Source organism: Passer domesticus, chromosome 14 (genome assembly GCF_036417665.1).
Source record: "Passer domesticus isolate bPasDom1 chromosome 14, bPasDom1.hap1, whole genome shotgun sequence".
Taxonomy (NCBI): Eukaryota; Metazoa; Chordata; class Aves; order Passeriformes; family Passeridae; genus Passer; species Passer domesticus.
In genome coordinates, this window is record NC_087487.1 from 638,282 (window position 1) to 653,257 (window position 14,976).

At 40.5% G+C, this 14,976-nt stretch overlaps 1 protein-coding gene across 4 annotated transcripts in view; it reads left to right on the forward strand.

Annotated features, from left to right (window-relative positions):
* Nucleotides 1–13,750, forward strand: part of IREB2 (iron responsive element binding protein 2) — a 21,980-nt gene extending 8,230 nt beyond the window's left edge. For all 4 annotated transcript variants that reach the window (XM_064389627.1, XM_064389626.1, XM_064389628.1 and 1 more), the window contains exons 5-22: nt 338–559; nt 2,151–2,220; nt 3,242–3,425; nt 3,994–4,133; nt 4,482–4,653; nt 5,739–5,839; nt 6,277–6,393; nt 7,527–7,686; nt 8,497–8,632; nt 9,216–9,300; nt 9,873–10,029; nt 10,311–10,435; nt 10,733–10,837; nt 11,109–11,251; nt 11,688–11,835; nt 11,926–12,048; nt 12,556–12,741; nt 13,339–13,750. In XM_064389627.1, the coding sequence (XP_064245697.1) occupies nt 338–559; nt 2,151–2,220; nt 3,242–3,425; nt 3,994–4,133; nt 4,482–4,653; nt 5,739–5,839; nt 6,277–6,393; nt 7,527–7,686; nt 8,497–8,632; nt 9,216–9,300; nt 9,873–10,029; nt 10,311–10,435; nt 10,733–10,837; nt 11,109–11,251; nt 11,688–11,835; nt 11,926–12,048; nt 12,556–12,741; nt 13,339–13,449 (2,485 nt within the window). In that variant the 3' untranslated portion in view covers nt 13,450–13,750. The remainder of the gene's footprint in view (nt 1–337; nt 560–2,150; nt 2,221–3,241; nt 3,426–3,993; nt 4,134–4,481; nt 4,654–5,738; nt 5,840–6,276; nt 6,394–7,526; nt 7,687–8,496; nt 8,633–9,215; nt 9,301–9,872; nt 10,030–10,310; nt 10,436–10,732; nt 10,838–11,108; nt 11,252–11,687; nt 11,836–11,925; nt 12,049–12,555; nt 12,742–13,338) is intronic.
* Nucleotides 13,751–14,976: the final 1,226 nt, after the last annotated feature.

Consider the following 14,976-nt stretch of genomic DNA (forward strand, 5'->3'; position numbering starts at 1 on the left):
CCAACACCTTCCAAGTCTAAAACTCTGAGTTCAGCCTTTGCAATTCTGTTTAGAAAGATTTCTGCTCTGTTGTGAACAAGTGGAAGGAGTTGTTTAGTGTTAATCTTTCAGACAATCCAGTTCTGTTCACTTCTTACCACACCACACTACATTACTTAACTAAGTTTATCCAGCGATATTTTACTTTGCAACAGGGTTGTAATAAAACAACTCTCTTTTTTCAGATATTATTTTATAATCTGTTGAATAGATTGCAAAAAACACAAGTGGGGGGGGCGAGGTGTGTGCTGGAAGCAGATTGCCGGTGTCTCAGTGGGTGCTGTGTTTGATGTTGCAGTGCAATCCAGAACGCTCCCAACCCCGGCGGGGGCGAGCAGAAGCCGCTGGCCAGGCTGTCCCCGCTGAAGCCGCCGCTGCGGAAGCCGCTGCCGTGCCGGGGCCACGGCGGCTGCCGGGGCTCGTGCGGCGCGGGCGAGGCCGGCCGCAGCCCCGGCGTCTTCTCTGCGCAGATCGAGAACACCCCCATCCTCTGCCCCTTCCACCTGCAGCCTGTGCCTGAGTAAGAAAGCTCCTTTGCTAAACTGCCCTGTACCTTTGTGTTGTGGAGCACTGCCTGTGACAGCTCAGGGAAATGGGATTTTTTTTTAAACATCCTTGTATAGTTTTCACCCATGCCATTGATAAGTTGTTTCATATCTAGAAGTAGGTTGGCTGTAGCAGATAAGAATTAGTCTACAAATTTTTCTTTTTACAAGAGCTTTACTGTACACTCTGCAGATGGCCTCCTATTGGCTCATGGCTGTGACTTTTAAATTAGATATTACCACTTCTCTCATTTCTATACAACAACTAAGCACAGGAGTAATTCTCAGTCTGCTGCAAAGCAAGCCTGATTGAGTAACTCAATGAAGCATATAATTTATCTCTAAAAGAAACTCATAGATTTTTGTAATAACTTTTCAGAAGTCTCTTGCTCTTAAAGAACTAAGAACTAGCCTATACATCATCCTCCAGCCTCTACAGGATCTTACAGTCTGTCTGGCACTGTGTTGAAATTCAGTAAATATCCTGCCTGTGAGGTAGCTCAGGAGAGCCTCATGTCTGTGCCTGTCCCAGATGTCTGTGTTATTAACAGGTCGTTGTGCACTGTTCCATCTATGCCAGTTAGGTGTAATTGTCCTCCTTCAGCTGCTGCCTCTTTGTCTGATGGGCTGTTGAGATCCCTATCTGCCTGTGCTGGGCAGGTGTACAATTAAAGAGCTGATCAGATCTGTGTCCCACAGTGATATTGTGTGGAATGCTGTGGTAGCATTGTGGATGTGGAAATGTTCCTGCTCAGTGCAGGTTTGGGAACGCAGGAGGAGTGATGTTTTCAGCGCCGTTGGTGCTCTGACAGCACACCAGCAGTGGTGTTTGTGAAGCTGCAGGGTGAACGCTGACTGTGCCTCGGGGCTTGCTGAAGCAGGAGAGCTGCTGACCTGCTGCTGAGACGAAAGGGAAGGTCATGACTTCCAAGTGAAATACAGTTCTAAGAATTGAGGACTTCCTTCCTGGTATAAAGCAAGCGTGTTCCCTTCCTTGTTCAGCTGCTCAAAGCACAGGTTATTCCTCTTAAGTTATGGATTACTCTGTTACAAAAAGTATCAGTATCTTAATAAATAAGACATGCAAAGAAAAGATAGTTCATTTTATGAGACTGCACTGATTAGTACTTGTGAAGAAAAACTTGTGGCTTGGAGGGAAATACAAAAATGGAGGATAGTTACAATTGAACTAGTGAACATCTTGTTCTTTAATGTACAAAGTTTTGAGATGTGCAGCCTGTGAGTTAACTGCTAGGGAGCAAAAGCTTCTGTGTATTGTAGAACACGCTTGGAATAGATGTTTCAAAGTATTTTTGAGATCACACACTTTAGGAAAACCTTACCTAGAAGAAACAGGTTCTCAGACACAGTGTGGACTAAATCAGCTATATCTCATTGTTTAAAGAAAATTGCTTCCCTGCAGCAAGCTATCTGTGTTCTAATAAACCTCTTCAAAGAGTCCTGCAGGCTTAAATAAGTCTTCATAAAACAAACTAAAACTACAACTTGTTCTTCTGTAATTTGAAATAATTTATGACAGTACTTGCAAACTTATTTTCTTTCTAGGCCTGAGACAGTATTGAAAAATCAAGAGATGGAATTTGGCAGAAACAGAGAGAGGCTTCAATTTTTTAAGGTATGTCTGTGTACCTGCAGGCTTTGTGGTTGAAGAATCATTTGTCCACCAGTATTGAGGTTTAGAGGATAAATTAAATGTAATCATTTGGAAATGTCAGGTTTTCAAATCTGAATTTAAACAAAAAAAGAAAATTAGCTTTCTGACTTGAAAAAGTTTACTTTGATTTGGTTTTTGGGATTTGGTCAGTGGGGATTTATGAAGCACGGGTGTTTTTAATGCTTTTCATGAGCTCAGTGCCTTAGGTCACAGTGAGTTTCTGACTGAAAGGGTCATTTATCCATAACAAAGTTCCTTAAATTGGAAGTGCTGAGTGGAGACCAGTGTTCAGACATGGCTGCTCTCAAACTGGGCAGCAGAAGTCCTGTGGTGAACATCAGCTTCTCTGCTGCTGGGCAGGGCTCTACAATGTTCCTATTTGATCCTCATCCTCTGTTTTGATGTTTAGGAATTCACTGCAATGATCTAAAACTCTTTTCATGGATGTAGACTAGAGGTTTCTTTCTAAAAGTTGCAAATAAGCTTTTACATTATTAAAGAAGGAAATAGCCAGGCTGAATCTTGTTAGAAGTTTCCTTGTCAACTCTATTAAATGTACCATCCTGAGCTGGCAGGCAGTTTCACCCTGGAGTCTCAAACCTAAACTCAGTTATGCTATAAATATAAATTCTGCTATAGATACCAGTGCTTAGGTTCTGTTGTCTGAATACCAGTCTTAGGTGGGCTTGTAATCGGTTGTATGAACTGAAAGGTAAGAGATTTCTGCAGCCCTGCTTTTGGAAGGGGCATGAATTACTGATTTCAGCCTTCTGAGGAATTGAGTGAAAGCTTTTGTTGATGATTAAGAAGGTATCCAAGGAGATCCCACACCTCTGTTTGACAAAGGGACAAAAGCCACTTGGGTAAATAGCAAGGGTTCTTTTATTGTGTCTTTGGTTTGTCTTTTCTTCTTATGTTCTAAGAATTGAATATAGCTTTGAAAAAATGCAACTCTTTTATTCTCCTTTTGGAAAAATTACAGTGGAGTTCAAAAGTTTTTGAGAATATTTCCATCATTCCACCCGAGACTGGAACGGCGCATCAAGTGAACTTGGAATATTTGTCCCGAGTGGTTTTTGATGTGAAAGATTTCCTGCATCCCGATAGCGTGGTTGGCACAGACTCGCACACAACCATGGTAAATGGCTTGGGTATCTTGGGCTGGGGTAAGTATGTTCACAACTTCATTGCTCTTCGAAAGGCAACTAAAGCTTCACTAAAAAATATTTCTTCCCACTGGGTGTTTCTATCTCAGGCATAACAGACTGTCTTGAATTATTGTTCTGAATCTTTTTTGTGTACAAGTAATCTTGAATAACATTTCTTTCCATTGAGAATTGTAATTAATCCCTTGTAATTTAAAGAGAAAGCAACCAAAAACCAGCTAATATTTAAATAGGTAGTTTGTACAGCAGAAATTTGTGTGAAGGTTTCTTTCTTACAGAAGATTAGTTTTAGATATAAAATATTTTCCAGTTGACTGATGTCTAACTTGAGCAATAGTCTTGCTTGATTTTATTTTTGATATGCAAATATTTAATGGAAATTTTAAATTTCTCGCTGTGCCCTTGTTGGAAATGGAGCAATGCCCTTCATTTGTGAGAGAAAAGCAGCAATATGTCTATTGTCATGAACCTTTACGCTTTATATAAAGGGGTTTATTATTTTTTTGGAGCTGAACACACGGAGGTAGGTTGGTGAAGGTGTGACCAGCTGTGTCCCCTCTCCCTGCAGGCGTCGGGGGCATCGAGACGGAAGCGGTGATGCTGGGAATGCCGCTCAGCCTCACCCTGCCTGAGGTGGTGGGCTGTGAGCTCACAGGCACAGTCAGCCCCTTTGCCACGTCCATCGATATCGTTCTCAGCATTACAAAGGTAAGACTTCAATGTCTTTTCAAACAAAAGAGAGATTAATGCAAGTACCACCAGTGTTGCTTGAGAAATGAATTAAATGAGGGGAGTAGTATGCCTTTAGTCGTGGCAGTGCAGAAAGGTACAAATAATCTCTAACTATTTTTACTTGCTAGCTCTTTGAAGTAGTGAGGGGTTTTTTCTTTCCCCTCTATAGTGGCTTGCTTCTTTAACTAAAAATAATTAATAAATTTTTTTTCAAACATAGACCTTAGGGTTTCAACTTTTTGTTTTAAATGCTTGTGAATTGTGACAAACACAGCTTGCACTGTACATCTTCATATACCAGGTATTGTGTTTTCTTTCCAACAGCATCTTAGACAAGCTGATGTCGCTGGAAAATTTGTTGAGTTTTTTGGGAGTGGTGTTTCCCAACTGTCCGTAGCAGACCGAACCACAATAGCAAATATGTGTCCTGAATATGGTGCTATTCTGAGTTTTTTCCCTGTTGATAATGTGACATTGAAGCACTTAAAGCATGCAGGTAAATATTAAACTAAAGCAAGGATTTATTGTAATTGTGGTTTTCAGTTGTGGTAATATATGTTTTTTACTCTGCAGAAAAACCCAGTATAAGAACCACTGAGTTTTTGCTTGAAGCTCCTTAATTCTTATGTGGTGCTTTTCTGCAGAGTTCTGATGTGCATTTAACATGTAATTAGACTTGTGCTTGAGGTTTGTGTCCAGTCTGGTCTATTTGTCTAATGCCTGAATTACCAACATGATACTGCTTTCCAACATCCAGAGTCCTGGTTCTTTGGAAGTATATGTAAGCCTATAAAAATACTCAGGAAGTTTTCACTTATTTCAAAATATGTGTGGAACTCTTCTTGATTTGAAATTAATCCCATAACCACCTGGAGATTCCCTACAAAATCAAAATTTAAAGTGATTACTAGAAATAGGTGAAACTGCAGAACAAAGTGAGCACGTCTCTGATTTTTGCCAGTGGTTTATGTTTCCCTTTGAAGTGGGTGGTTTCACTGGCATCTCAAGCTAAGCAAGGAGGATGTCAGTTCCTTATCAAGCTACTGCAAACAGGAAACCACAGGGTGACAGATGCCAAAAAAAGCTCATTCATGAGTGAGACTTTCTGAGACTGAAACCTGTCACTTTCAAATCAGAGTTAAACGCTTTCAATAGCAAACGTTTTTGTCTGATCAGTGCAGAACAGATGAATGGCTTTGGAAGAGTAGCCGGCAGTACTGCCTGTTGTCAGCTAAGCACAGGGTCTGTGTTAGACAAGGAAGCCCTAACACAGAAAAGCCTTATGGATTTCAGGGACACAACTGTCAATTTAGTAAGAGTTACCACTGCTAGAGTTGGAATAGCTTATTTTGTTCCTTGACATAAGAAGACAAGAAAATTTAGAAAAAAATGTAATAATTTATAAACGTTTTAATTTGTGTGTCATTCCTGAATAGAAGTTGGGATATGGAAATGGTGTACTTGAAAAGAAAGTACTTTGAATATTACACTTAAAACAATCTGAGTGTCCGTAAGTTGTGTGATGTATTTTATTTATGTCTTTAATGTGACTTTTCCGATGTTTGACATGACCTTCCTTAGGTTTTGATAAGGCCAAGCTTGAAGTCACAGAAGCATATCTTAAAGCTGTGAAGTTATTTCGAAATGATGAGAGTTCTTCCAGAGAGCCTGAGTATTCCCAGGTATGCTTGAAAGGAGTTGTTTGTTTGAGTCTCATAAATAACTGCTGATGATTTCACAGTCTCATCTCCCACTGTAACTTTCATTGCTTTCAGCAAAGTTGTTTTTATTAACTCAGAGTTTTGAGAAGCAGAGTTTGTAAAACATAGAGGGGGTGGGGATAAGAAGGGAAGCACAGTAACATTATGTTAGTACAGAAACTGAATTCCAGTCATCCCAAGGGCTGCAAAAGGTAGAGAAGTTATGGTATTGTTAAAACATTTGGAATGAGAGGAATAGCCTCTTGAGTGAGTGGTGTTGAAAACAGAGTCCCAGAGTTGTGGATGTCTGAGAGCATTCAAATTTGGAATAAGAGTTGCTGGGTGTCTCGTGAACATATTCCATGCACTGGTGGGCTGGGGTTGGTAATGCCTGCACTCTCTGTTTCTTGATTTCTTAGGTAGTGCAAGTTAGTCTAAGTTCTATAATTCCATATGTCAGTGGCCCCAAGAGATCCCAGGATAGAGTGGCTGTTAATAACATGAAAAGTGACTTCCAAGCCTGCTTAAATGAAAAGGTTTGTATTGCTGATGCTTGTTTCAAAAGGTATTTCCTATCCTTCACCTGAATAAATGTTGTGTTATCTATTCCTTGCATGCCTACTGAGCCTTCCTTATTGCTACACAACTGCTTATCCAGGGTGTTCTGTTCTTGCTTGACAGGCATCCCAAGAGTAAATAATAGGTGTTTGGCAGGAACATGAGCTTCCCAAAGTCCTTAATTTCTCAGTTTAGATTGTTAGGGAGAAGGAACTTTAGGTAGTCCGTAGTGTGAGCTTAGCAAACATTTTCACTTTTTCAGGGTTTTTTAAAAACAATTTTATGTTACTTAATTTCCGAAACAGAATTTACCCTAAGAAAACTCATCATGCCTTAAAGGAGATGCAGAAAGACTGCCAGTATTTGTAGCCAAGTGTTCTGAGTTCTTACATTAGCAAATGATTTTTCCTTATAGCTTAATTTGTCTTCACAGAATAAATGTTTTACTCTGAAGGTTCTGGTTATCTCTGAATAACTCTGAAGGTTAGGGATATCCATGGGTATCTGAAGAGTGCATCTAATATAGAAATGTACCTTCATTTTCATTTTATTTATCATTAATGTTCAAGACTTACAGCAGTATTAGAAACAGCTTATAATGAGGCCTGTGGTACTGTGGTTCATTTGTGCTGGAGGGAGATCATAGCTGATGGTGGAAGACAAAGGGTGAGGTCGAAAGTGACCTCTGGAGGATGTTTGAGTCCTGAAGAACACTCAGGTGAATGTGGAAAATGCTAATGGACCTACTCTGGTTTAGTTACCACCCTCTTGCAATTAGAATCTTGGACATGCTTCTAATTCAGGAGCAAGTATTGTGTAGATCAGACATGTATTCTTGAGGAGATGTTCTTCCAGGTACACAAGGGAGTGAGCTGTGGAACAGCCACACACAGACTGACATTTGTTCACAAAGTTAAAGCAGTTGTGAAGGAAGAAGGCTGAGACCCATGTACAGACAGAGGGACATGAACTGAGGGCTGCTTTTAGAATCATGTAAGGGTTCCTAGTGGCACAGCTGAGTATTATTTCAAAACCAGTGTTCACTTGGTCTTGCTGTAATGTCATCCTTTCTGTACTGTAACAGCTGCTAACATGTACTTTTGTCATCCAGTCTGGCGTTAAAGGGTTTCAGATTGCAGCTGAGAAGCAGAATGACATTGTGCCTGTTCAGTATGAAGGAAATGAATACAAGCTGTCCCACGGCTGCGTTGTCATTGCTGCAGTCATCAGCTGTACAAACAATTGCAATCCATCTGTCATGCTTGCTGCAGGTATGTTGGGACCAGACAGCTCAGCATCTTAATGGTGCTCCCATGTTTCACAGTCCTCACCTTCACTTTTGTAGGTTCTCTTTACAGGTTTGAAACTGCAGACTTGTAGCCTTAGCTTGTAGGTTCTGGCTAGGTTATATAGGGAAAGTTGCTTTTCCACAATACAATCTAAGTTTGTCCCATAAAGCAGTATTAAGGAGAGCAATTATAAAATCTTTACACTTTGTAGTATGACAGCAAGTAAGCAGTTGTAGGGTTCCTGTCAGTGCACAGTGCCATAGCTGATGCAGGAGGTGGGCTTTAGTTTCAAGGCTGTCCTGGATGATGAGCTGTCATGCCACAGGCAGCACAGAAACTCAGTATTGCTGAGTTCTGTCATTGCTTCAGGGGTATCTGCCACACCTTCACAAGCTGCAGATGGTTTTGCTGGAACAGCTCATCTGTCAGACCTTGCTCTCCTCTTTTTAAGATGCTCTGTGGCCAAGGTGAGCTTCCCCTTAGGGCTGTGTGGCCTGTCTCTGCAGGCTGAATGGATTGGCACTGTGAGCTAGAACATGGTAAAGAGATTTGTCTTAGAGAAGGTAAAATGGGTGTCTACCTTCCAGGAATGGGAATAAAATTATGCAAGGTATTGTTATGCATTAAGAAACTATTCAGCCCAGTGATTGCTTGAATAGTTTAATAAACTGAAAATTGTCTAATCCTCAGGGGGTTTTTATGTTTGATTTAACTAAGGTAGAACCACACAGATGTCCTATGAAAGGATATACAAATCATAATCTGTGTCCTTTTTTCCTTTTGGTTTGGTAGGACTGCTGGCCAAAAAAGCTGTTGAGGCTGGCCTCGTGGTGAAGCCCTACATCAGAACAAGTTTATCACCTGGCAGTGGCATGGTTACACATTACCTCAGTTCAAGTGGAGTATTGCCATACCTCAGCAAGCTTGGGTAAGGCCTGGCTCGGTGTGAGTTTGGCCAGGTGGTGAATACAGGGGCTGTACAGGCTGATAAATAGGATTGCTGTTCCATTAGGGGCTGGCTAATTCCTAACTTAATAGATTGCAGATTTGCTCCCTTGCTGACTTAAAATTATTCTGCTTCATTGTATTCCCACTTCAAAATTTATGATACGTAGCTCTAATACATCAGAGCTGTTTTTCCAGTCACAAATTACCTCATTTTAAGTGACTTGCAAGAAAGGATGTACTTGATAATATATTCTAAAAGTGGAAGCTGGATGCAAATTTGTCAGGACGGTTTGTATTTGTCTTCTCTTATCATTGCTGCATTCAAGGGTTGTTTAGTTAATGGTTTTGGTTGCTCTGTAGCAGTATCAGAATATGTTCAATATTCTGTAACAGTGCCCAGCTGTAGTTTGAATCAGTGACATGTAGTGTCTGTTGTTCAGTTTCTAAAAAGTCTTAACTATCAAGGGACAAAAAATTCTTGGGGATTGTTAATTAAAGAAAAAGCAGTTATGTTAACAAATTGCTCATGACCATGTGTGACTTGATTGGTTTTTCCCATGCAGGTTTGAGGTTGTTGGTTATGGGTGCTCCACCTGTGTTGGGAACACGGCCCCTTTGCCAGAAGCCATCAGGAATGCAATAAAACAGGTAAAGTTCTGGCTGGCTTGTTGAACACAGAAATGTATTTCTCACCCTGTTCAGCAATCAAGAAATACAGTAATCCATGCACAGTACACTTCATTTGTGGTTTGGACTTAACATGATAGTGTTGGCCTATTTGCTTGTTAGAGGGAGACCATGCCAATTCATTGCTGTGTAAAATAAATGTAATAACTGATATAAAATACAGTTATAAATTACAAGATAAATTCATATGACCTAATCTTGCAGAGGATGCAGTGTGTACATTTTGTATCGTAAGTGAAGAGGAGGTTTTTAATGTGCTTGAATAATTTTAACCAGCACTGTCTAAACAGCTACAGCTTTTTTCTCTTCTGAAGCAGAAGAAAAATAAATAAATGGCAGGAGAGGAGTTGAATGAAGCAACAGGAAAGCACGTCAGAGGGTCAAAAAAGAAAATGAGAAGGGTAGTGAGAGAGAGCAAAATGCCTTTCAGTTGTTGTGTTAAATATTTGAAGTGCAATGCTAAAAGCACATCTGACTAGTCAATAGAAATAGCCTAAGCTGTTGAAGTCCTCCAAACTGGGTGTGTCTTTCAGGGAGATATCATTGCCTGTGGGGTGTTGTCTGGCACTAAGAACTTCGAGGGCCGCCTGTGTGACTGTGTCCGTGCCAACTACCTGGCGTCCCCTCCGCTGGTCGTGGCCTACGCCATCGCGGGCACCGTGCAGATAGACTTCGACACAGAGCCCCTGGGTGAGTGTTTTCCTGCAGCTTCTGCTGCTGCAGTGGGTGCACATGGGCACAGATGTCTGCACACGGTTTCAGCACCCAGAGCCAATACATTTGAAGAGAAAGCACAGCCATATTTGGTTTGCGCGTGGCTAAAGCAAAGCATTCACTTAACTGATCCAATTCTTTGCCTATCTGGTACCATCTCTGCAGGCCTGAATATATACACATCTATATTCTAATACAAAGCTCAAGTCTAGTAGTTTATTCTTCCAAACCACTGTTGTGTTTAAAATCTTACACAGGCACTGGTTTTAATGGCAAAAGTATTTATTTACGAGATATTTGGCCCACCCGACAAGAACTTCACACAGTGGAGGAAGAGCGTGTGATATCATCCATGTTTAAGGAATTGAAAGAAAAGATGGAGGTAAGAGTGGTCTGTTCTACATAATGTAAAGGTTGCATTTCATTGTAGCTTTAATATCTTGCAGTTGAATGTGATTGGTTTGCCATTTATTTCTGTTATAGTAATGGAGGGCTTAACTGAGATGGGTACTTGTATTTAAAAGCAATTCCTAAGTAATACCCAGTAATGTAACATGTAATAGAAAATTATTTACTAAATAATAGTAAATAATAAAATCACCAGTATGTCTTTTGTTTTTGAGTGTAAAAATACAATAAACTGACTTCTTTTCTTTTTGATTAATTTTCTTTCTTGTAGAAAGGAAACAAACGGTGGAATTTACTGGAAGCACCAGAGTCAATTTTATTTCCCTGGGATTTAAAATCTACTTATATTAGATGTCCTTCCTTTTTTGATAAACTTGTAAGTAGAGTGGATCTATCCACTAGATCATATGCATTGCATTTAAGTAAAGGAATAGCTGTTATAGCAAACCTTCAATGTTGAACCAACAAATTTAATTATCACTCCTATTTCTCAGTCTGTGAAATATTTGTGTCTGTGGAATGAGTAGAGCCTGCCCATCCAGGGGCCTTCCTATACTGCAGATATGTTTTATGTCTCTAGTTCCTGGAAGAAAATGTTTAATGTTCCTTTTGTTCCCTTCTGTTGTTGTTCCCCCCTGCCCTGTCAGGCCAAAGAAGCAGTTCCACCACAGGCAGTTGAAAATGCCCACGTGTTGCTGTTCCTGGGGGACTCTGTCACCACAGATCACATTTCTCCTGCCGGGAGCATTGCAAGGAGCAGTGCTGCTGCCAAGTACCTGACCAGCAAAGGGTGAGCCCTGCTGAATAATTGATCAGCATTGCCACCTTCTCTAGAAATGCCTGTCTGCAGAAAGGGGAGACTATATGTGGAAAAGCAAAATACTTACTCCATGTTAATAAATATGCTGGTAATGGTTAAGAGGATTAGTAAGGTGGGTTGTTTCCTAGAGCAGTCTCCCCATAATTCTTATGTAAGTACCACACTGCTTGCTGCACTTTATAAAAAGTTGTAGAAAATTAATTTAAACTTGCAGCTTTCCTCATGAATAACCTAGCAGCGATTTGCACATTGTCTGTGATCTATGATAATTACATTCATTGGAGATCCAGTTCTTTACATCTTCCACTAAAGACTTAGATGTGCTGCAATAATTATAAGAAAAATCATAATGCCTTTAAATCAGATCATCTTTAACTGATTTCTTTCAATTTGCTTTTTATTTCAGACTCACACCTCGTGAATTCAACTCTTATGGGGCTCGAAGAGGTAATGATGCTGTGATGACAAGAGGTACCTTTGCAAATATCAAGCTTCTGAATAAGTTCATAGGAAAACCAGCTCCTAAAACAATTCACTTCCCATCAGGACAAACGGTAGGAATATATTTGTTTGCACAGCTACTCTGGAAATCGGGAGTGCAGGTTGAGAACTCACTCAAAATGTGTTGTTTTATCATTCCACAGCTAGATGTGTTTGAAGCAGCAGAGCTGTACCAGAAGGAAGGCATTCCTGTAATTATTCTAGCAGGAAAGAAGTATGGACTGGGTAGCTCAAGAGACTGGGCTGCAAAAGGGCCTTTTCTACTGGTACTGCTGGTTTGTTGGGGTTTGGGGGTAGTTTTGTTTTCTCTGGAAATACCTAAAAATACATTGTATCATTTCTGTGTTAGAATCTTCGTGGAAGAGAATCGCTAGTCAGGATAGATCTGAATTTCCTCATTATGTAATTTACTGTCTTGGATACCAGACTTTGAGACAAATCGGGCATTTGTCTGTGCTGATCTCTGTTTGGTCTCCATGGGGTGTTCAGTGCCTCATTGTTGGAGGCTAATTTCCACTAATATTGAGAATATGTTCAAAGTCAGCCATTGATTCATTTCCTGTTAACCCCAGCATGGTCACTGTCTGTAACACTGCATGGGCCTGCTCTGACTGGTTTGCTTCCATCTAGCTGGGCAGCTACTAAGTGATGTTTCCAAGGTACTTAAAGGACTCTGTGCAAAGCACTCTCTCTTGAGTTTGAGTTGTGAGATGTTGGATGTAGTCTGTGTTTGAAGGTTACTTCTGTGTTTCACTCTGCTTGTATTTTTGCAGGGTGTTAAAGCTGTCCTAGCTGAGAGCTATGAGAAGGTTCATAGGAGTCAGCTGATTGGAATTGGCATCGCTCCACTTCAGTTTCGTCCTGGGGAAAATCCAAGTACTTTGGGGCTCACTGGCAGAGAGCAGTTTTCTATATTGTTCCCTCCAGACCTGTCGCCCAGAATGACGTTGGATATTAAGGTATCTTTGCAATATTTTTAATTTCTCTGTTGAATGTTCTGATGCAGAGGAAAAAAACTTAATTCTGATGATAGGAAGCAAAGCAAGAAAAGACAGAACTTAATTCTCTTGGAAGGTAAGCTTATTGCCCTGCCTGAAGTTTGCCATGGCTGTTGTAGTTTCCCAAAGTACATATACACATGTTCTTTGTATACAGCTTTGTACGCAGCCTGATATTCTTGATTATTCTGAGTGGTATTTTGCCCCTCAGGGGCTTGGTCTTAGGGTAGAATTGAGTCTGTCTCTCATAAGGGTGATGACTGGAGAGAGGCTTCATCTCTCCGTGCTGTGTAAACAAGCCCATAACACTCTTTGTGCCACCTTAGGGATGGGATGCTCTTTGGTTACCACGAGGCCCCTGCGTGCTCCCGGTGCACTACAACAAGCCTTCCTTGCATCTGGCCCCAGCACGCTTGGGGCTGTGTGGGCACATCAGAGTGCTGAATTTGCTTGTGTTCTTTGTTCAACAAAACTTGGGGTTAGAATGCTGACTGAGAAATAAGCAAGGGGAAGTGAAAGCAAAGCTTAATCAGTTTTTTTTTTGCTTTTCTTTTGAAGACAAGCACTGGAAAAGTATTCAGCGTGATTGCCTTGTTTGAAAACAATATGGAGATAACTTTGTACAAGAATGGTGGAAGTCTAAACTTTGTGGCTCGAAGATTCTTGTAGTAGCTACTGAATCTCTGGGTGCCCTGCATAACTGGTAATGCAGCCAATGCCTTGTGTGAACCCAGGAATCTGTACCGTGGAACTGCAAACAGTCCTAGTGTGCTCAAAGTTACTTCGTCCATGGATGTAAAAGATTGTGAATCATTGTAACTGCAACGAGATCCTTTCTGATTTTGAATAATATTCTAATGGTGCTATTAAACATTGCTAAAATCAACATGTGTATTGTGACAAGAGAGCTGTAAGTATGGAGGGGATGTTTTATCAGACCATTTTGTAAATAAACTATGTGAAATTGAAACTGATTGTGCTGAAGATTATTATGTAAGAAGATTTTCTGCAGTTGTTTCCACTCATTTTTTGCACCTGTAAATCTGTGTACTGCTGTTTGTTGGTATAAGAGTAACAAGATGGTAGGGAATTTTAAAGGCCAAACAGATTTTTTTCCCTCAACCAAAGCTTAAAAAAGATACAGAGTTTTCAATTTCTTTAGGTTATGGGCTGAACAAAAAGCAGCCCATATGAGGCCCATGGTATCCTGTAGCACAGATGTTGACTTCCTTACCTTTATGGGATTATATATCCTCTGGATCCAGATTTAAACTGCTAAAGCTATGAAGTATGTAAAATTCTATGTGCTTAGAAATATGGGAAACATTTCTGCATTTAAAAACAAATCTCCCAGTTGTTTCATTCATGCAGGTTAAGCCATGGTTCTTCATGCCTTTCAACTGAACTTTGTCACATCCGCTTTAAGGGATGCACTTTTGTCATTTGTGACATCTGTTTTTATTGTGCTCTCTGCAATATCATTAGAGAAATACCTCCTTGTAAAGTTTTAACCTTTAAAGCCTTTTAAAACATTTGGTAGGGCTGTTTAAATTCCTCTGCTTTAAAAACAACCTGTCTAGCACATTACACTTGTCAGGTGTTCAAGAGCCAGATGGCCACCCTGCCTTTGAGTGCATCCTCACATGCTGGCAGCTCCCAGCTCTTGTGGAGCATCCCCTTCTGAGGAGGAGCCCAGAGCACTGAACAAACCTGTCTCATGGCACTGCAACAGCTGTGGCTGGAATTGTCAGCACAGAGGGCAAAGCCTCATAGCTCATATTGGCAGGAAATGCAGAGTTGCTGCAGCGTGGCTTGTGTTCCACAGAGCTTTGGTGGTGTCTGAGCTGTGTAAGTGAGTCTGCAGCTCCAGCAGGCTCTTCCTGTGCTCCTGTCTTGAAAAGCTTCATAACTCCACTTACAGTTTGTGTAGTTTAATTTCTGCTGGAAAACAAAACTGCAATACTTGCCTATAAATTGTAAAGATTTTGCTTTAAGGACTTTTGTTCTTGATTAATGTTGTCTTAAAACATACAAGAGGACTATAATTAGCTTTATTTACATGTACTTTTAATTTATAACCAGATACTGAAATAGTTGACTTGTGAACTAACAGATGAACTGTTCAAATCTTTAAATAGTATGTTTGACATTCCTTTAAAAAAAGCCCCGAACCCAAAATACTGCAAACCTCTTGCA